This window comes from Odontesthes bonariensis, chromosome 13, assembly GCF_027942865.1.
Source record: "Odontesthes bonariensis isolate fOdoBon6 chromosome 13, fOdoBon6.hap1, whole genome shotgun sequence".
In the NCBI taxonomy this organism is placed as follows: domain Eukaryota; kingdom Metazoa; phylum Chordata; class Actinopteri; order Atheriniformes; family Atherinopsidae; genus Odontesthes; species Odontesthes bonariensis.
This window is the reverse complement of record NC_134518.1, coordinates 23,675,265-23,696,270: the sequence shown is the minus strand read 5'-3', so window position 1 is coordinate 23,696,270 and position 21,006 is coordinate 23,675,265. Positions and strand designations below refer to the sequence as shown.

The 21,006-nt window shown below is 40.7% G+C and overlaps 1 protein-coding gene across 2 annotated transcripts in view; it reads right to left on the bottom strand.

Annotated features, from left to right (window-relative positions):
• Positions 1 to 21,006, bottom strand: part of arhgef6 (Rac/Cdc42 guanine nucleotide exchange factor (GEF) 6) — a 25,483-nt gene extending 4,477 nt beyond the window's left edge. The window contains exons 1-20 of one of the 2 annotated variants that reach the window (XM_075481694.1): positions 20,691 to 21,006; positions 19,585 to 19,668; positions 17,631 to 17,715; positions 14,883 to 14,992; positions 13,569 to 13,773; positions 13,172 to 13,224; positions 12,615 to 12,709; positions 12,305 to 12,400; positions 11,755 to 11,877; positions 8,923 to 9,061; positions 8,022 to 8,081; positions 6,693 to 6,839; positions 5,790 to 5,876; positions 4,885 to 4,966; positions 3,825 to 3,940; positions 3,475 to 3,654; positions 2,398 to 2,418; positions 746 to 842; positions 362 to 448; positions 143 to 242 (exon numbers count right to left, since the gene is read on the bottom strand). In XM_075481694.1, coding sequence (XP_075337809.1) covers positions 143 to 242; positions 362 to 448; positions 746 to 842; positions 2,398 to 2,418; positions 3,475 to 3,654; positions 3,825 to 3,940; positions 4,885 to 4,966; positions 5,790 to 5,876; positions 6,693 to 6,839; positions 8,022 to 8,081; positions 8,923 to 9,061; positions 11,755 to 11,877; positions 12,305 to 12,400; positions 12,615 to 12,709; positions 13,172 to 13,224; positions 13,569 to 13,773; positions 14,883 to 14,992; positions 17,631 to 17,715; positions 19,585 to 19,668; positions 20,691 to 20,855 — 2,132 coding nt within the window. In that variant the 5' untranslated portion in view covers positions 20,856 to 21,006. The remainder of the gene's footprint in view (positions 1 to 142; positions 243 to 361; positions 449 to 745; positions 843 to 2,397; positions 2,419 to 3,474; positions 3,655 to 3,824; positions 3,941 to 4,884; positions 4,967 to 5,789; positions 5,877 to 6,692; positions 6,840 to 8,021; positions 8,082 to 8,922; positions 9,062 to 11,754; positions 11,878 to 12,304; positions 12,401 to 12,614; positions 12,710 to 13,171; positions 13,225 to 13,568; positions 13,774 to 14,882; positions 14,993 to 17,630; positions 17,716 to 19,584; positions 19,669 to 20,690) is intronic. The other variant, XM_075481695.1, reaches the window with a different exon arrangement.

The following is a 21,006-nucleotide window of genomic DNA, read 5'->3' as shown; positions in this document are numbered from 1 at the left end:
AATCAGGATCAATGTTAAATTCTGAGTGACTAATTATTTGGAAAAAGCTATCAGAATCCATGTGCAAATAATAAGAAAGTCACAAATCAAACAAGTAAACAAAAGTCTCTTTTTCACAGTACACAGTAAACAATACCCTTACTTTTCCTCAATAACCGTCTGCCCGTTGCTCTTCATCTCCTCCACAATGATCTTCTCCTCCTCCGGCAGAAGCACCTGAGGCACACACTCTTTTCGCACCGCTGCACACATAATTAATCGAAAACCTCAAGTCATGGCTGTACCCGTTGTTAGAGACATGCGTGTTCTAAAAAGGCACGAAATAAACCAGTTCATGCTCGTGTTACGCACAAACACACACCTGTGGTGGTCTGGTGCAGGCTGGCTCCGGTGCAGTAAGCCTCAATTACCCGAAGAATTTGAGCGTCCTCCTCCAGAGCGACCGTGCCTGCCAGAGAAAAGGAGTTTCATTAAGTCGAGGGCAATTTCCTTGTTCCTTGGACTTTTCACTTCACAGAGTACATTAAATTCACATTGATCAGTCAGTCAAATCATCTTCCTTCTGCTAAAATGCCATATTTCAGTTTTACCAAACTGTGTTATAGCTCATTTGTTTCAACAATATGAATAACTGTGGCTAGAGATTAAAAACCCCAAAGACAACTGATTCTTTTTTTTTTTTAATTTACAAAACCAAATAATATTAATAAAATAATATCTAATGGTACTAGGGCAAAAATCCTACTTTTCCTCGTCTGAACCTCATCGTCAGAGGGCTTGCGTTCTTTCTTCCTGTTGCCCGGCAGGAACTTCTTCATAGGCCGTGGGCTCTTACTGGAGTCCTGAAGGAGGACAACAGAAAGATTTAGTGCATCTCTGCCAACACAAACGTCCACGGCTCCACACACCTGAAAGCAGAGGCCAAATCCAAACAGAATGCAAGCTTACAGAGATGTGCCTCCCGTATGAACAAAAGTCAGAGAACAAAACAACCATCAACAAACAAGGCAGCAAGCATGTGGCAGTGACTGAGACCGAACCGGCCGGGTCATTTCTCCGTGTCCAAACGAGCCTGTGTGACAGTTACAAGGAGGCCGTAGGGAGGGTCTGAATTTTGTCTAACTACACTGACTCCAAATTATTTACTTAAATAATTATATATTTGACACTGACTGCAGTCAGGACTGAGAAATGATATCAAATCTCTACGTGCAGAGTCTCCAAAACGCTGGGGGAAAAAAAAAAAATCGGTTCAAGGTGTCATCAAATCAATTTACATTTTGAGTGATGTGGTTTTATGAAAGTTTCGGAAAGGTTTATTTTTCTTTCTGCTGAGTTGAGTTTATTCTGGAAACAGAAATACAGAGGATTTCCTCTGCGGAACACATCTCCAGCTGAGGTGTGATGAATGATTACCAGTCAGAAAAAAAACGACTGGCACGTCGCTGTGACAAACTTCCCAGTATGGATGGCCAATGCACACTCTATCAAGATTCTATTCTCACTGTAAGAAGCACGAGGTCATTTCCCCCCTTGTTGCCAGTTGAAATCAAGAGGCAAACCCAAAACATCTACTAGCTGCGCAAACTGGTCCAAACTACGTGAGGAATCTCTACTCAGGATTCATAGCACAGTGCAAAGGTTCCGTCTTCACCGAATTGGTGCTCTGAGGTCTCACAGGGAGATGAGGTGGAGTGTGGTTGCATGCCAAAAGCAGTTCTTTGGTGCCGAGGTCATTTCACAGCACACCTTCTTGAAACACTTTGGCAGTGGATGGTACAAACGTGTCCTGGAATTTTTTTGCCACTCATTAAAAGCTTAAAAAACACAAGGCCATACATGTTCAACGATCCAGCAGACAGAAAGGGAGATTTAAAGTTCGTTCAGAGCATAGTGTTCAAAGCCACCAGAGGAATGATGGATCAGTCATAATGGATCATTATGACTTTTACTTAAACAGTCCACAACACATGGAAAACAGTTGCCACCAGGTTTATTTCTGTGATGTCAGTTTAAGTGCGTGCAGATTATTCAAATGCGCCAACAAAAATCCACCTGCCCGAAATGGCTTTTTTAGTAACTCTTACTGCATGGGAAAGGAATTTGAAAACATAACTGATACCATACCACACATACATGGTGACTGACAAATTACAGGGAACGAGAATGAAGAAAAAAAAAAAAAAAAAAAAAAAATGAAGCAGACTTGCAGGGCCACAGAAAACAGGAAACCAACAAGATGACAACGAGAGAGAAGTGAAGCAAACAGAGCAATCACATGTCAGCACAACACACACACACACACACACACACACAGGCAACCCCGTCCCACCTCCCAAACCCCCATCTTTACCCACGCACACACAGAGAAAGAAACAGAGTTAGATCTAACCTTACCTTCATGATATAAGACATCCTCTAAAGAAGGCAGAATGGAAAGAGAGAAAAAGGGGAAAAACTATGAAAAACTACAATGAGAAAAAAGGTTATGAGAGAGTTACTGGTGAACATTTTACCACCTCTTTGGCTTTCACCTGATCGTAGAAATGGGCAACAGGGTAATTATTTTGTAGGGGAAAAAAAACAAACAGACACTGTTTAATGTTAATGCAAAAAAGAAAGAAAGAAACAATGCAATAATCTGTGCAAGTAATTTCATTCCTATATTTAAGGTGGTATTGTAGAAGGACAACACATCCAATACATCTTTCAATTAGATATCAGTAACATGATTCTAAACGTCAGGACAGAGGCATGTTTAGCACTGTGTTGCATGCCCTTCACGTTTTACAACATAACTTAACGAACCGCTTGGGAACTGAGGAGACCAACTTTATTCTTCTGGGAAGAGTGCGAGTGTGTAGAGGTGTGCAGCATTTGTGTTCTTTTTGGTGTTAAGGTTGCCTAAAAGTACCACATCACATGTCTGATACATTTTCAATACCTCACTTCGTGGTAGGAATGCATCACAACTGAAAGTTTTTAAAGCGCTGACTTATCCTCCACCCACATAGACCGCAGATAGAGCAGAGACTGCCATCGAAGACGAACAGCTCGCAACAGCTGCCGCACCTTGCTCCCTTACAGTCACTTAAGGTGACCAATCGACCATTACTGGAATACAGCTCTTAAGCGCAGCGTCACACCATGCTATATTTCAGATAGACCTATATCTATCTATCTATCTATCTATCTATCTATGCTAGTCCAATCATACAGCCGACTTAATCGCCTTTTACGGTTGAATTAAAACTAGATAAATCAATGCAATCCCTGTAATCAGTGCAGTCCATGTATATAGTGGAGAGTGTTGTGTATAAAACAGGAGAATCTAAATAATTCTGAGACAGAAAAGAGACACAGGTGGTCATGTAGAGGAGGGGGACTTCTTACAGTTCCTGAAAACCACGCTACTGCATGACTGATTATGGGAGATCAGTGTGGGTTGGATTGTGCAGCTCGACAACTTCCTACCTCTTTGTAGCCCAGTGCAGCAGACGGTTTGAGAGGCGGTGCAGGACGCAGACAGCTGAGGGACCAGGGCTTGCTGATCTTCGGAGGTTCCAGGGGACCGCGACTGGCAGCGCTGAGACCACCCGGGTGGGGGAGATGTGTGGGGGTACCAAGCATGCTCGGATGCTTCCCTTCCACATTCTACATAAGACAGTCACAGCAAGCATATGTCTGAGAATTGTTGTCTAGTGTTTGTCATCTCTGGGTGAGAACTTGCTTTTTCACACTTCAACATACTGCAGCCTTCACTTTTGGTATTGGTTTGACTTTATACTACATACATGTTTGATTGTGTGAGTGGGTGTTCAAACCTTTGAAATGGTGCCTGCTGGGCTGCCTCCTTTGGTAAAGGGCTGCAGGTGCTCCAGCCAGTCCTGGAACTCTTGGAAGCAACTGCAGAACACTGTAATACGGTCGATCATGCTTCCTGCAGCAAAGAAACAAATTCGAACACAAGAACAAAGAGTTCCTTCAGTGAAAGTGACATACAGATGATAAGATCAACCACCGACAAAACAAAATAGAACAACCAATCTAGAGGCTATTAGTCACACAAAGATCCAGTCAATTTGTCACACTCATAAATGAGCAATTTATGGCAATTCTGAACAGTGTAAAACCTGTTCTCACTAAAAGAAAAAGGCATCTACATATGCTGAGGTAGATTCTTCAACTTCTATGTGTGGATGTTAAGGAACAGACACTTTAAAGCTTCTGTTTTATTGACATATGTCAATCATGTGCCTAAGTTCTAAGTTCATGTATGTAGCAAATGGCTTTCCTGGAAAAGGAGAAGGAATCATTATGCCTTCACTGGCTATGTGGTGTGCGCCCGGGTGGAGGCGTCCTGGTCGTGGGTCGTGAGCAGCACCCAGTGCAGACGGCCTCCTGTGATGGTGTTTCCTGACCTGACTCCTCTGTATTCAACGTTTCTAAGTTTATTCTATTTGTGTGTGTGTGTGTGTGTGTGTGTGTGTGTGTGTGTGCGCATGTCTCTGTCCATGTGTTTGTGCTCGGGCGGGGATGGGGGCTGCTTTTAAACATGTAAAGAACACTACGTTTTTAATGTATGAAAAGTGCTTTATAAATAAAGTTTGATTGATTGATTGATATGTACAGGCACCAGCTAGAATACCAAGAAAAGTACAGCTAACATGGTACTGTGTTGAATCTAGCGTATCTGAGTTTGGAGTGTCGTCTTTAAATCATTACAACCATTAAAAAAGCTGATGCTTTACCTTAAAATCACTTACAAATCGTTACACTGGATCAATATTTGCACAACACCCTCTCCGTAGCTCTAAGTTTATTCCACATCCATCTCAAGATAAATAAAAGATAAATCTGATGACCAGTAATTCAGATGCAAACCTGTGATGTCAAACGCATAGTGGGCGTTGTCTCCATCTTCTGCGTGCCTTGTTACTGTGGTGCCCGTTAGAGGGAGTCTTCCCTGAATCAGAAAAAAAAAAAACAAACCCCAAAAAATTGTAGATAAAATAAAACAGGCAGCAGTGTTCCTCTTAATATCTCAAACAAAGAAAAAGGAAATGTTCCTGCGAGGATATACTTAGCCATAGTTGTTCTTTAAGAGAACAATAAGGATATAAAAGACACACTTATGTAGCAGCACATTCAGTTATGTGAACTGATGTATGACAAGAGAGACTGAATGATGTAAGCAGATAGCTCAAATCATTCACTTAAATTAGAAAGACAAAGAAAAAAAGAAAAAGCTCACATCTTTTAAAGTTTGTCTTAAATGGTAAACACTTGCCCCAAATTATGGTGAAACTGTTGTTAATTAGTGTAATTGTTCCACCTGTCCTAAATTTGCAGCAAAGAGATCCCTTCATTGAGCAATCTTAGTGTAAGAGACTGATAATGAAAATTAGTCTTCTAGTGTAAAAACACATTCTAAATATGAGCTAAAAGAAAAAGAAAAAATACCAGCCTGACTTAGATAAACCAAGGGACCATCTTGTAAAATTTCTGTGTTTTAATTGAAAGATGCTATGTTTGGGGAAGATGTTAAAAAAAAAAGTAGGAATTTTCTTCCAAACAGGCAGGATATTTCAGAGGATACCCTGTTGACCCGTCTGCTGCATGAGCATCATTTTAACCCAAAGTTAGTTTAAACTTTCTGCAAATTCCTACAAATGTATTTTCTTTGAAGGACAACAAATGCACAAATAAATATAACTCAAAGGAAAGCATTGTTATCTTAAAATATGTCTAATGCACAATAATATTATGCACAGTGAACGATATCTCACCTGATAAATAAAGCCACTCATTCGGGGGCTGGCAGACAGCATAATTACTACATTAGGGAAAAGCATAAGGTATCGCTCCTCTTTTTCCTGCAAGATATAAAAGATTTTGTTGGTTTTATTGCAGTAATGCAGGTAAGGAGCAATGTTATTGTCACACTTTTCCCCACTTGTCACCGATAGTAGGTGACCGATAGTTAATGTGTTGCTCGTTCATAACCATTGTGCAAGCTACTTTATCTTGCACCTACTGATTCAAAACCCACCACTGGCAAATATGAGTATCAAATAGGCTGACAGAAGCTTGGCAAAGCAGTTACTTCTTAAATACATGTAAAACAAACTATGTCTATGGTAAGTTCTGAAACAACTGGTAGGGTGGTTGGAAAGTGGTTGGCAAGAGGGCAAGAGGGTGAATAAAAGTGTCTATCTCAGGCTTTCTTCCAACCATGGCCTCAGAGTCGACCCCTACACAGAAACCACACGCAACAGGAGACGACTTTATCGACTGTGTATGGCCTACTTAAGTTTCTGTTTTGATACTTGCGGGGGATATTTAAAAAAGCAACAAAGGAAGTCAAATTTAAGTTCACACAGTTAGGCAGTGATGATAACTACACATTTGTTTTAAGTAGTTTCATACCGCTGCAATGCTACAGATATCGAGAGAAAACTACATAAAACATACTTCTTGACTTAACTTCAGTGTCAAAAAGAATCTCTGCAGTTAAATTAGAACTTTGAAAATGAGGAAGACAAGAAGTTTTTGCAAGTATATTTTAGGCTAATTAAGTGCTTTGTAAAGCAATAAATCTGGCAACATTTTTCCTTCTACAATACAAATCTGTCCTCCGATGGACAACTGGTAACAACTGATGTTACTTCTGGTCATCCTGGATCTCTCACCTCACTGCATCCATTTCTCACGTGGACCTGGGACATGTAGACCACATGACCCAGGCTCTTCATGCTGTCTCCCTCCCACCCCCGCACCGGTTCAGACAAGATCTGCAGCTCCAGGTTCTTGCGCTTCCGCAGGTCCTGGCACTGTGTCTAAACACACAAACGTATGCATCAGTCAGTGAAATTTAACAATGCTAAAAAAAAAAATTAAAAAAAAAAAAAAATCCCTCTTCTTGGTTATAATTAAAAAATAATAATTTAAAAAAAAACTACCAGAAAAAAAAAAAAAATCTGCCAGTTTTTGTTGAATACCTTGTTCTCTTGTCTTTTGGACATGCTGAGTAATGAGCAGAAGCAGGGATCCCCCCCCAAACTGTGGATATGGCTTTCAATAATGTAACCTTCACCTGTGGAATTTACCTTGAATGCAATGTTCTTTTTTTGTCTCTTTTCAAAAGTTATGGGAGGGAACCTGCATCATAAAGCGGCCCATTTTCAGGTGATAGTCTGGGGCTCTCCCGCTTCAAAAAGGAAAAATGACGATGCTTTTCCACTGCATGTTAAATGAGGTTCTGTAGACAAGAGCACTGCAGAGCAATCCTCCAGTCTCTACTCAACCACACATTTAAAACAGACAAAAAAAATGCAAATAACATTAGGCAGCGTTGTTGATGTGTTTCTTTTTGTTTTCCCGTTTCCTGTGAAGCCCTGCCGAGGAGACGAGTGAGTCACAGCACTTATTCTGACACCGAACTCAGATCCCTACCGAGGAAACAGTGTCTCACAGCAGCGTTCATTCAGGTTAAGATGTGGTCGCTCAATTGTAATTCAGTTGATTTAAGATGGCATTTCAGTTCACACCTACGGTAGGAACAACGGAATCGCTCAACACAAACCGGAGATAAGGCATCACACTTTCAGACACAGCTGCTCCAGATAAGGACATCATTAAGATCTACCCCTTTGGTTTAGACTGGAAAGCATTAAGAAATACTGTTACCTGTGTGTAGCCCATCAGACAATAAAAACTCCACCTAAATTGCCAATAATACTCCACATTTGGGAGGATATTAAATGTTTTAGTTACTTTATCATTAGATTATAGTGTCAAATGTTGTAGATATTTAATAATCATCGGAGACCAGACGCAGGAAATCCAGCTGCTTAACAATCTAGTTTTTCAGAATGGAGAATGAGAAGGTATGTTATGCTGCGATGCATGATGATATGGGAACACCATCTTATAAGGAATGCTCCCCTGTTATCTCTGCCTATTGCCATTGTTGCCTGGTTAGATGATGTTTTGTTTGGCTAAAAGAAAAATATACTCACCACAAGGCTCCTAAACGCTGCAGTTGCCTTTATGATGTCAGTGTAGTCTGGATGAGCTTCCTGTGATACAGAAAGACAGCAACAGATCAACCATAACAGCCCCAGTCGAGCCCACAGTACAGTTCTATAGTCAAAAAGGACCTCCCATACTGTTTCCTAATCACTTTTCTTTAACCTTAATAGAAAACGTCATTAGGTCAGGAAAGATGCGAGGAGTGATTCTTATGGAAAAAGGAAAAGAGCATCCGATTGCACTTACATGTGGGTCTGCTGTAATGAAACCACAGATGCTACAAACATGGACGACAAAAAGAGCTCGAGAGCGTATGCAGCATGCATTCTGACTGAGCTGTTAGATGTAAATGTAAATGTAAATGTACTTTATTTATACAGCCCTTTACAGACAATCCTTACGGTGTACCAAAGTGCTTTACAGCAGGTAATAAATAAAGAGAAGAATAAGTAAAAACAATAAAATTGTCATCATACTACTGGGTATTAAAAGCAATCCTAAATAAGTCGGTTTTTAGCCTAGATTTGAGAGATTGATACATAAACAGAAAATCCATGGCTGTGCACACCAACTATCTTCCTTATATTTGTCTGCATGCTTATTAATGAGTCCCAATGAGTATGACTAATTGCTATAAGAAAATAATGACAATGAAAGTAATTGATTTTCCACTTTGAATGTTGCACCTGCAAAGGATTTTAGTGAGCGCCATCTATCCCTTCCATAAGAGATGGAAGCATCCTATGATGCTGATTTATATATCTAATCTTTATGCTTAACAGATATGAACACAATATTTCAGTGCAATCTGTAGTTGCAACATAAATCTATACATAAATATATTTCTCATAGTACAATACATATCGATAAGTTTGTATTCAACCATACCTCCACATGTCTCTCCATCTCCTGCATCAGGGTCGGGTACTTTTCAAGCCTCACGAAGGGCTTACTGAGGCTGGTGGTCAGGGTCAGGACTCCTGGAGAATTTGCTCCCTGGCTCTCCATGAACTTGTCTAGCTCTTCACTGTCAAATACACACAAGTACACGTCTTTTGCAAGTTTTACGCGTATAGATAAAAGTTCAAGGACACTTCAAAGATGTCAACTTGTGATGATATGTGAACCTGAAAGTACCATCAAACCAACAATGCTGATTTAAAACAAGAGGGTATGTATACCCACTTCAGAAAAAACAAATAAAATTAACAACCCCAATTCCAAAAAAAAAAGTTTGGATGCTGTGTAAAATGTAAAGTAAAAACGGAATGTAATGATTTGTAAAGCTCATAAACCAAGATTGTATTCACAATACAATTCATAACAACATATAAAAACGTATGAAATACTGAAAGTGAGACATTTTAACGATTTCATGGAAATTCTGAGCTCATCTTGCATTTGATGGCAGCAATAAGTCTCAAAAAAGTTGGGACAGGTGAAACAAAAGCCTGGAAAAGTAAGTGGTACTTAAAAGAAGCCATCAGTTGTTTATACCTGCTAAATCTAGAGACACCAGTTAACCTAACATGTGTGTTTCACTGTACCTAAAAGAAGAAGAGATGCTACACAGTGGTAAACCTGGCCCTGTCCCAACCTTCGGAAAGTGTTGCTGCCATCAAATTTAGTGTCTCACTTTGATCCGTTTTCTTTGTTCTACTTTAATTGAAACATCGGTTTATGATATTTACAAATGATTAGAATTCTGTTTTTATTGAGATTTTTTACACGGTGTCGGCCCTTTTGAAACTGGGATTGGGGGTTCAAGACCGAGTTTTCAATTTGACCATAAACCCTTGCGTCCAGATGGTGGGCAAACAACAGAAATGGCATTCACACACCTTTTATACAACGGCCGTGCTGTTACCATAAAGCCGATGTTCAAATAAGCAAGCCTATCATTCGTCAAACATTCTGTTATCTGTGTCATTAATGTGACGAATGATCCCCGAAAAGATGTAAAGTAGTGACTGAGGGAAAGAGGAAAACCTGCCGAGTGGTGTGATAAATCAAAACCTGAAACACTTTGTAAATGAGAGACAATCAAATTAGTTCACAGTTCAAAAGCAAGCATCTAGGGGCAGTCTGTGGCGTAATGGGTACAGCAGACGCCCCATGTATAGAGGCTACAGTCCTCGCTGCAGTTGGCCCCGGTTCGAATCCGGCATCGGATGGCCCTTTGCTGCATGTTATTCCCCCTCTCTCTGCCCCCTGTTTCCTGTCTCTCTCTACTATCCTATACAATAAAGGCATAAAAAGCCCCCCCCCCAAAAAAAAGCCAACATCTACGATAGTATTGGTTGTTAGTTCAGATGGCATGAGTGATTTGCACAAGTCTGAAGGCTCCATTAATGACAAATTACATTTACAAGTACGGGTTTTGCTTTTTCACCGGCCATGCTTACTTCTGGTAGACAACTCCGAGGCACATTCTGATGGTGTTACAACAACTTAGAGGAGCTTAGGTCCTAAACCATCCAGCCTGTAGTCCAGAGCTGCCACTCGCTGAAAGCATCAGCCACAAAATGAAACTAAAGACTTCAACAAAGGAAAGGCTCCGAAGTGTTGAGAAGCTAGAATCCTATGTCCAGCAAAAAAAAATAAAAAAATGTTTAACAGGTTGCACAGACTGGGTCAACGGGTTGGTGGGTGCAATTTGTGCTGTATGTGCACGTAAACTGCAGCATGATTACTTCACAGCAAGCTTGCCAATGTGCTTCGAAAGTAACAACATTCGTCACTTTCCGGCATCCAAAGCTTCAGTCATACAGTAGCCTTATGCAGTGATAACAATGAGTAAATTAGAATGAGGCATGAAAGGTTCCTTCAACTGAAATGCAAATGTGCTTACTGTGAAAAAGGCCTGTGTTTGCCTAACAGCATAACCACAGCTCTATATATCCTGTCAGCCAGCTTCCTGTGTGTAATTCAGCTTGTGTGAACAGTGTTTGACAAGACACCTCAATGCTACTCAAAACGGTCTCATTTCAACTGCAACGTGGCTATGTTTTTTGTGCCGTTTTTGTTACGCAATTCTTAAGCTTTCAACAGCAGCTCATATTGAAGAAAAATAACATTTTAACAGTGACTGAGGTGAAAGGCAACTTGCAGCAAACCGGCACTCAAGTTTTACAATCAAAAGGATTTTTAAGACAGTAACAGGTGGCCACCTTGTGGATCTAAATTAAACTACAGCTCTAAACAGAAAATACAGTTATCACACACATTTCAAATCGATTACTCTTATCAATTCAATCGCGTGTCAAAAATGATGGAAGAAATTAGTATCTAAAAAGGCTAAAAAATATTTTTCAGCATTCTTTGCCTTTGACCCCTCCAAGTCGGATAAGCTCAATGACAGTATTGATTTTATCTTGACTGTGTATTCTGTATTGGGAAGGTAAAACTACAGCTCTAAATAAAAAAACAGATAATGATATTTTTGTTTTTCCCAAGATGATTGCATTGCTCCTAAATCCTACTTCGACCATCACCTGTGGGGAATAAATCCCTGTGATGAAAAAAAAAAACAAAAAAAAACACAGCTGTCCCCAATAAAAGCCAGTCAAAGGCAATTAAATGTGAAAAAAAAACACAATCTCAGAGTCGAGCTAATTCAATCTCCACCTCACTTCAGACAGCTGCACTACGGATCCAAATTTTTGCATTGTTTTTAAACACTAAAACCTTTCTCGTGTCATTTCAAGTGCGGGGGCTGACCTGTGGTCCGTGAGGATGCAGACAGCCGAAGGGTGGCTAGAGCAGTAGGTCAGGTAGAGATTCTTGATCTGACACATCAGGTTTAGGTAGCAACCCGCCACTCGCTGCTGTCCCTCCGGGACCCTGCAAAGCCAGAGAAACAGTCAAAGTCGCCGAAGTTAGGAGTAAGAAAAAGAAAAGGTGAATTCATGAATACAAAGGTCACTTCAGACCATTCAAACTTTAGATCCCAAAGCATAGCGTCTAAGACATATGGATGTATTTCAGTTACTCCCACAGCACCCGCTCGTTTTCAGTTATTGAGAGGGTCAGAGTACCCACCAGTGCATGAATGCACCAAAAGTCAACTTGTTTTTGTCAAATAAATGTGCGTAAAGATAGTACAGTAATAGCAAGATGACTTATTTCAAACACTTATTGACTGTAAGTTGCTATTTTTACAAAGAAGAAATTAGGTGTCTTGAGGAAGGAAGTGATCTGCAAAGTCGGCCATACTTGTTCATGTTTTTGCAGAACACCACCGCACGCAATGAGGGGAATAATGACTTACTTGGTGCACTCCTCCAAAGCCAAACATAGTCCCTGCTGGAAGTTGAGGATCTCCTCCAGGTTTCCACACAGGGTGGCGCTGTCTGCGTTGCTCAGCCTGAATATTAGGAAAATCAGGAGCAACAATGAGTGTCCTAACACGCATGACTGAAGAGAGAGAGAGAGAGAAACATGACATAATAATGCCAAATACGGGGAAAGTTGAATTCCTATCAAGTACGTTTGTAACAGATACATCAACACCGAATGAGGAATTAGGCATTTTGTTTTGCACGAGTGGATCTATTATATCTTGTAGACGTTGCCCTTACTTGTCACTGGCCTGCAGAGGTTGTAGGTAAGAACTCAGCACTGTTTGTAACTCTTTGACAAACTCCTTCTCATGGTCCAAAATGTCCTGAACTACCTGCAAACACAGCAAAACAGGCAGAATACTGGTCAAATGCCAGAAATTAAAATACTTTCCTGAAAGCAAAATGAGGAACTAAAGGCACTAAAATGGCTATCAATCAAGAAATGAGGACTATTTCACAACACCTTATTAGTACTTTGATGTACTCTGAAACGTCACTGATTGTATTTGCTGTACATTTGAGAAAGTGCACAAAACTGAGAAATCCAAAAATGTTTCATTTGGAATCCATCACTTTCTAGGTCTTTGAACAGAGATCTGCCAAATAAATTGATAACAATAATAATAATAACTGCCAAATTTAAATAATTTATTAACACAAATACACTGTTGAGATATACTATTTCAAAATAATTCTGTATTCACAAAAAACGTTAAAAAGTAAAAGTTTTGTTGTTGCAAAGCAGCATAAAGTGTATGGATTTTTCTTTTAGCGGTCAGATCAGTCCGACTCACCACGCTGTAGTAGTTCTTGGTCAGCTGAGATCCTTTAGGAGACGCCGGCTTTTCTGTGGAGACAAGAAACACGGATCAAATACGTTCATAGAACTAAGTTTATAACAATCAAAAAGATTTTAAAAAGTGGTGCAGGGTAGCTCAACTGGTGAAGCAGAAGCCACGTGTAAGGATAGTTACAATAAAGGCAACTAGAGCTAAAAAAAAGAAAGGAAAAATCCTTGAAAAATATTTCCTGAAAATATTCAGACACCACTAACCATTTTAGAAATGACTTTGGGATTCTAAGAATTATAAGTATTAGGAATAAAAGGCAACTAAATGTGTTTGGGATCGATTCCACCGTTTTACTCGGGGAGCATTGATATCCTGATCTGGACAACAAAGCCCAACTCACCGCAGGGTTTGATCTCGCGGACGTAGTTGCTAGGAAACCAGCCCGTCTTGCCATTGAGTGTGCCCTCCCACCATCCTCCTTCTTCCTGCCGCGTCACAAGGATCAAGTCGCCTTTATTGAACGACAGCTCGTCCTCGTTGTTCTGCTTGAAGTTGAAGCGGGCCTTCACCATCTGCAGCCCGCCACCACCGTTCTCTGACATTTCCTGTTGGAGAGGTTGCCGGTGTCAGGTCAGCAACACAAACATAAACGTCTCCATGGCTTAGATCTTAAAATATCTGCGCGTGTCGGAGTCAAACTGATATAGTGATCAGTTGGCTTTATCAGCCAATATAAGCCCACAGAAATATCAATGTCAGTGTTTCTGTTCTCTGATGTGAAAACTAGCGTATTCCTGTACATTTATTTGTGTTCGTTTTAAGTTTCAGCAAAAAGAGAGACTTTTACTACAGCCTGGTTATATTTTGTGGAAACAAAATATGCTAAATAAGAAATTCACTATTACCAACCAAGCCTTTCCCTGTAAGAAGGAGGCCTTGTAGGTAAGCTGGGTGACACACAGTTGCTGGAAGTGAGTGGCTACATCCTTCTCTGCTTGGAGTGTGAAAATCCCGCTGCAGCTGGAGCATGCCAACAGGCATGTTTACATAGCATATAACCAGTTACAGCATCTAAGTACGCTCAGGTTTCAAGCATTATAGTTATATCCGAACGTTGAAGATTGTGTTCCTTGCCTCAGAAGTGGGAATAAAGCCCGCCTGATGAGCAGTTACGATGGGGTCACTCTGTCCTTCCTCAAAACTGCTGAGTTGACAGTGAAAGCCAGCTACAGCTATGAGCCAGGCATGAGGAGAGAAAATCTAAAACCACAGGTCTCCCTGAGAAGGTGTAGGCTGCAGATCCGTAAAGGTTACAGTGTCTAAGTTCAGGGAGTTGAAGCATTACTGATCATTTGCTGGATGTTAATTAGTCAACTGGTTTTTCGCTGAGCGCTGATGAGTGTGGTCTGTTGCATGTTACCAGGACTTTAACTGCTGTTGTTGTTGTTAGATGTAAGCTTTTATGCTTTATATTTCAAGAAGCATAAAAGCTAAAAACACCTTTGTTTATTTTCTGTATATTGTTTTTTCTTAGCAAAGACCACCACTAAAACTGGTATTAAAGTGAGTTTTTTTCAAGGTTTGCTCAAAATAAATAAAACCAACATTGACCAAAATTTTGCGATGTGAAAGATATACTGAAAATTAGCATTTTTTTCCAAGCACGTTAAAAGGCAGTACAAATATAGAATCACACAAAAAAAATTGAACCTACCGTTGATTTGGATTGTCTACGCAGGGAGCCTTTGGATTTGGCAGTGGACAGTGAAGACGCCTGATTAGGAGAGGAGGAACCGGACTGTGGACATCTCTCAGCGGCACAATCTGTGGAAACACACACACAAGAGGAAATATGGAGTCTCATACTTGGGTTACATTAATTATTTCAATGGTTTTCCCCCTCACTAATCTTACCTTAAATACACACACATGCGGGAACAAATACTTTGGGCGCTGACAACTTGATGATAATTCGTGAGTACGGTCCATTGCTCTAAACAGCCCCAGGACAGCAGACCCACACAGCCTACAAATTTGTAATTCCTCATAGAATAATCTGATTTCACCAAAACTGACACACTGTGCCATAAAAAGATCAAGCAGCTGCCACAATGGAAAACAAGTTGCAGCGCTCAGATAAGAATGTGCATATATCAGAGATGGCTCATGCAGTATCCATTTTGATTCCACAAATAAGTTTGTGAATAACAGACATATCTCCCCACAGCCTATCTAACTTCTCCCCCGATATGAATTTCATTTCAGGGAATGACATCGAAAACTACACGCAGCCATCACTCAACCACCGCAGCAGAAGAACTGTAATTTGGGGTCAGTAGGAGCCAGCTGTCCCGCAGTATGAATGCAGTTCTGCAGCAACAGAGGCATCCATAACGCTGACAGGATTCACTTGAGAAGTGACACATGGCAGCACTGCAAAAACCTCTAACATGCAAACAAACAGGAGCGCTCACAGAAGATGGCCCATCAAATGCCAACTGAATAAGAGCCAAGTCCGCCATCAAATCCTTGTTCAAATCACAGAGGACAAAGAAAGAATCCGAGTGCAAGATTAGACCTATTAACCTAACCTTTAGATCGAATAAAGAGCTCGGATGGGAGGACAAAAAACTAAAATGCAATTAAGTGCAATTTCCCTCACAGGCAGTTAAACAGGATCATTTTGTACGATCTTATTTAAACCTGCATCTTGAATGCATTTAACTGTGGCACACCTTAAAAGGGAGATGGCAGGGGATTCATCCATATGCAGAGATATCTGCGTGTATCATAAAAAGATCACCCGAGGTTGTGACAGGAGGAGACTCATGGATCCCATCCCACCCCACCAACAGCAAAGCCTTACAAGCCCTTCTGTCAACTAGGCTTTGTACCACAAATGCATACAATATTTAAAGCATTTAACCTGAACTAACATAAATGCTGAGCACAGAAACCCATGAGGTAAGAGCCAGGGCTGGTGGGTGGCTGCACCATAACAGAGGCTTCTCGTGCTCAGTCACATCGGATAATTTATGACCGATCCACTTCAAAGTAACGAAGATGGGTAAAGCAAATGCTGGACATAGCTAGCCTGTAAAGAACTTCCATATCAATCATTTGCCAGTACTCTCCCATTGTGCAATGTAATCTCACATTGTGCCACGTGCCATTTAAGACATTAAGAATCGAGAAAGTAATTGGAAGAAGAACATTTGCACAAAGAGAAACTGCAGCAGGTTACAGCATGTGGTGCTGAAACTATTTCAACAATGAATGAATCATAAGTCAACTAAATGCTTCCAAAAGAAATGCAGCTTTTTTTCTTTTTTGAACAGATTCTACATTAGAAAAAATACTGATCAATAAAAAAAAATGTTAAAAAGTAGCTTTAGTGCAAACACTACCCTTCAGCCTCACTGTTGTTCAAGCACAATCTAAGGCACACATACCACTGCGATGTTTAAATACAGGAAAGCCACAAACACACGTTCCCTTTCACCTGGAATATCATCTACTTTAAAGCACAGAGATGTGGCCGATTAGTCTAAAAACAACAGAATAAATCCTTTCAAAGCTGGATCCAGAGGGAAGACTGGCATCAACTCAGTTAAGCCCCCAAACAAGGAATACTCAATGTCTGCCAAGCTGCTGCAATGCAAACTATTCAATTCAAAGTCTTTATTAAAGAAAACTCTTGAGATGTGTTTGTCTAGGCGATACACTCATATGCAGGTACATCAATTATATATATATATATATATATATATACACACACATAAACAACACAGCATACCGTTCAGGATGCACATGAGTAAACACAGCATGACACAAACACACACTGCCACACCAGCTGCCCATCTCTAACACAACAAATCATAATTTCAAAAGGCTCCATGAACAAAACTATTCAATCATGACTTTGAAAAATACCAAGTTTACTCATGGCAAAGATTTTACAGTTTAAACAAGGCACTGAACCTCATCTGTCATACACACAAATTCATTTAAATCAGTAATCAGTTTAATTCAATATCTTATACTGTTTAACAAATCTATGTCACACACACGTGACTCTACAACTGTGATCTGTTCAACAGTTTTTTCGGTGTATCATTTTCCTCGAAACCCACACACCGTGTGTCCAATGCACTCACAGATCATATCTATATGTCAACACTTTGCATTGTATCTATGTTATTCTATGCAAATAATGTCTCTTCGTAACTTTCAATTCCATGTTTCTGTATATTTCTATCAGTGTCCTATATATCTTATATAGGTAGATATATTTAGTTTAATTCATGTTATTCTTTACACTCGCTGTTGCAACAAGTGAATTTCCCCAGTGGGTATAAATAAAGTGCTATACTGACACAAACCAAAATGAGGAATTTATGTAGCTTCTCGGCACAGCAAACCTTCCCCAGCACGGGGCTCAGAGAAACAGACAAACTCTTACCTTGAGTGGCAAAGTTGACGGCCAGCAAAGTAGTCAGGACCTTGCCGAAATTCTCTCCAGTGTATAACCACTCCGGTTCAAAACCCTGGATGGGAAAACACAAGAGAAGGTGCAGTCAGACCAAAGTCCCCCCAAACCACCTGTTCGTACAAGTTGGAAACCACTCGATGTATAAGTCAAAATTAGACCTTTTGAACAGAGCTGACCCGCGGTGTCTGCCAAGCGTACAACAACACAGACGGCAAGACACTGACTCTGGTGTGTTACACGAACCATGGAAAGACACCCACACACACAATGAACTTTGCAAAAGCCTGTAACAAGGCAGATATTAAAACTGACACGCTGAGCGTGACCCACATTTTTGTGACTTGGCTGTTTGTAATAGATCACACAAGGCCAGACTCATTTGCAATTCACTGTTCACGTTTGTGTGTGTGTGTGTGTGTGTGTGTGTAGAGAGATGCTCTCACTGCTTACTTGGTCTAGAAACAGCTATCTTCTTTCTTCCAGCGGATCAGGTTTCTCATTTTAAATAAAACATCTTAAATATAGAGTTTGAGCAGTGTAACCTGGCTCATGAGCTGTACACAGACTCACGCCATTATGAATGACCATTATGTCTCCAGGTATGTCATCAGCCCTGAGGTCTGTGACTTTAAAGATCTACTCAGTGTGCTTTTCACGAAGTAAAAGTAAGCTACAGTTCATGTGTGATGATTTATCCAAAGCAAAAAGTGCTGGGAAAGAAAAAAAAAAACAAAAAAACACGGCTGCTGCCAAAGAATACAATTAAGAGAAGTATAGGTCTGTCATCCCTGTTTGGAGAATAATCAGTAGTAGCTGATGCAAGCCATGTGATTTTGACATGGTTAGGGCAAGTCGTTTCAGTGAGTCATGTTATGAATATGTGCAACTCTTAATGACGGCGGCAGTTCTTAATATCAGAGCATAGACATATTCTCATGCAGATCATAAAAAATAAAAGGAAGAAAAAAAAAAAAAAAACAGGCCCTGAAGAGTAATTGGTGCTTCCTCTTTCCTCATTTCAAAGCAGAAGTGAAAATAGTATGACTGCTTTCTTTGTGTGGTCACAGGACAAACAGGCACGATCTGCTACAGCAAAAAGAAGAGAAACCATTCTCAAACATACACATCCCCGAAGGAAGGTCAGGGCTCGCCTTAGTGCCACAGACGTCCTGTGTCTGATACATTTGACAGTGGCTCTTGGAAAACTTCTGCCAATGACCTACTGGCTGGCTGCAGAAGCTCTAATTATGGGCTACAGCAGAGTTGGTGGATAAAAGCAAAGAGGACCTCCCAGACATAACAAGCCAGCTGGGCAGGTCTACGAAACCACTGAAGTGAGCCAGGCTTGCTGACTCAATTAGCTGTTTTAAGAAACCAAGTGATGCGTTTCAAAACCAGAAGTTTATTTATATCCATGGGAGAGACATTAATGTCCAGTGTGGCCGTCACAAACAGGCTGGTACAAAGACAGAGAAACTCCCAACATCTGCAAATGATTTGCCTCGAACCAATACGGGGGATATCTTTTCAGTACTGCAGGCCTGCGATGGACTAAGGAGGGTTTTTTGACAAAAAAAAAAAAAGTCAGCTGATCAACATTAGGGTGGAAAGAGAAAGGGAGCCATTGAAAAAAATAAAAATAAAAAAGATTTGTAACAAGCGCCAACTGTCTCCTTCACAACTGGTCTGTGGAAGTGAGTGACAGCATGGCTGTTGATGTGGTTCACTCCACACTGACGTGCTAAGAAACCATATGTCAACATGGTCTGTAGACCACAACACAAGCAAGAGTGTGATCAAATCTTCCCTGTGAACTGCATCAGACAACAGGGACCGAGTAAGCAGATAATGACAGAAAATGGTCAGCTCGTGTCTTAAAATCTATACTGTTGAGCTTAAAACTAGGCATACAGAATTAACTTACCTCCACTTTCAAGGTCGAGCATCCCCTTAAAAACTCCTTGATGTTTGCAATGCAGTCTGCTTCAGTTTTCGGATCCTGGGAATACTGTGCACAAGAAATAAATATATAAACACATACCTCGGCTTAGTATGGCAAACAGACATATGATAAACTTATTAACCGCTCCAGCCTGACACTGCCGTCCTTTGAGATCTACTTAAAAGCGCATAAAGTGACATTTTACTAGCAAGCCGAGTGTAACCCGCAGTTTGAAGCATAACTGGGTTCTTTCTGTGTCTCCTTCGTGCATTCATAACCATGAACACCACAGAAACGCCAAAGGAGCCATATTCAAGCAAAACATCCGCTCCCTTCGCTAACTTTCAAAATAAAAGCCAGTATGAGCTGCGCCAAATAGCGTTTAAAACGTCAGGGGAAATTACACTTTGGCTTGTAGCTGTTTAACCAAAGCTCATGTTGTTCTCTTTCGAGGAATGTGAGACTTACAGAAAAACTATTTGAGTAATAAAATTTGTTTAGAAAAAAAAAAAACTGCTACTTCCGGTTGGGTTCAGTTCGTCTCTGCGTTAATTTGGACTTTTTCAGAGGGGGAGGTCGCTTCGGGAAGAGCAGTCGTTCAAGAGGAAGTGACGACCTTAATTTGCAACTGATATCATTATCAACTTTGTCATCTCAAAACTCAAAAAGACTCGTATGTATATGCCATTAAAAAGTCAGAAGCTTGTAGCTTCAGCGTTATCATTTGTTAGATCTCTGTAATGTGGGAAATGTTCCGTGCATTCGACACCGAACTAGTCCCGTTTTGGTGGTTGTCCACACTGACCCACTCGCACGAAGAATGCGGAACATTTTTTCCACGCTTCACAGGAAACAACCTCTTGAAATCTCACGTCTGTAAACTCGCCAAAATACCGCTCAAATACGCCTGTTTGAGTCCCCCAAACAGGCGGCTGTTAAAACTTAACGGGCTCGGGCACAGAACGCAGGGCCGGCTTGCAGAGAGAAGTTCGTGGTGGTATCACTTTCATCAAACCCCTCCCTTCTTTCCAACAACAGCCGCCGATCATTTGTGCCAATTGTTTGCTCAACGAAAATCAATAGCTCACCTTCGGAGATAAGCCAGGTATGAGGCGCTCCGTGAGTTTGCACAAGACGACCCCATCCTTCAGTGATGTTTTCAAAAAGTCCTCCGGGTCCGCGATGTTCTTTTTAGGAGAACTGAGCACTCCTAATGATATCAACCACGTTACCGTCTGCTCCTCTGGATTCATAGCTATACAAAATGATCATTGCCTAAGCCCGCATTGCTTAAAGAAAACTGGCGGCCTGTTCCGTGTATCAATATGCAACTCACATCCGCACTTCTGCTAAAAGTTGCAAAAAAAAAAAAAAAAAATGCGGAGGGTGGTGGAGGGGTGGTTG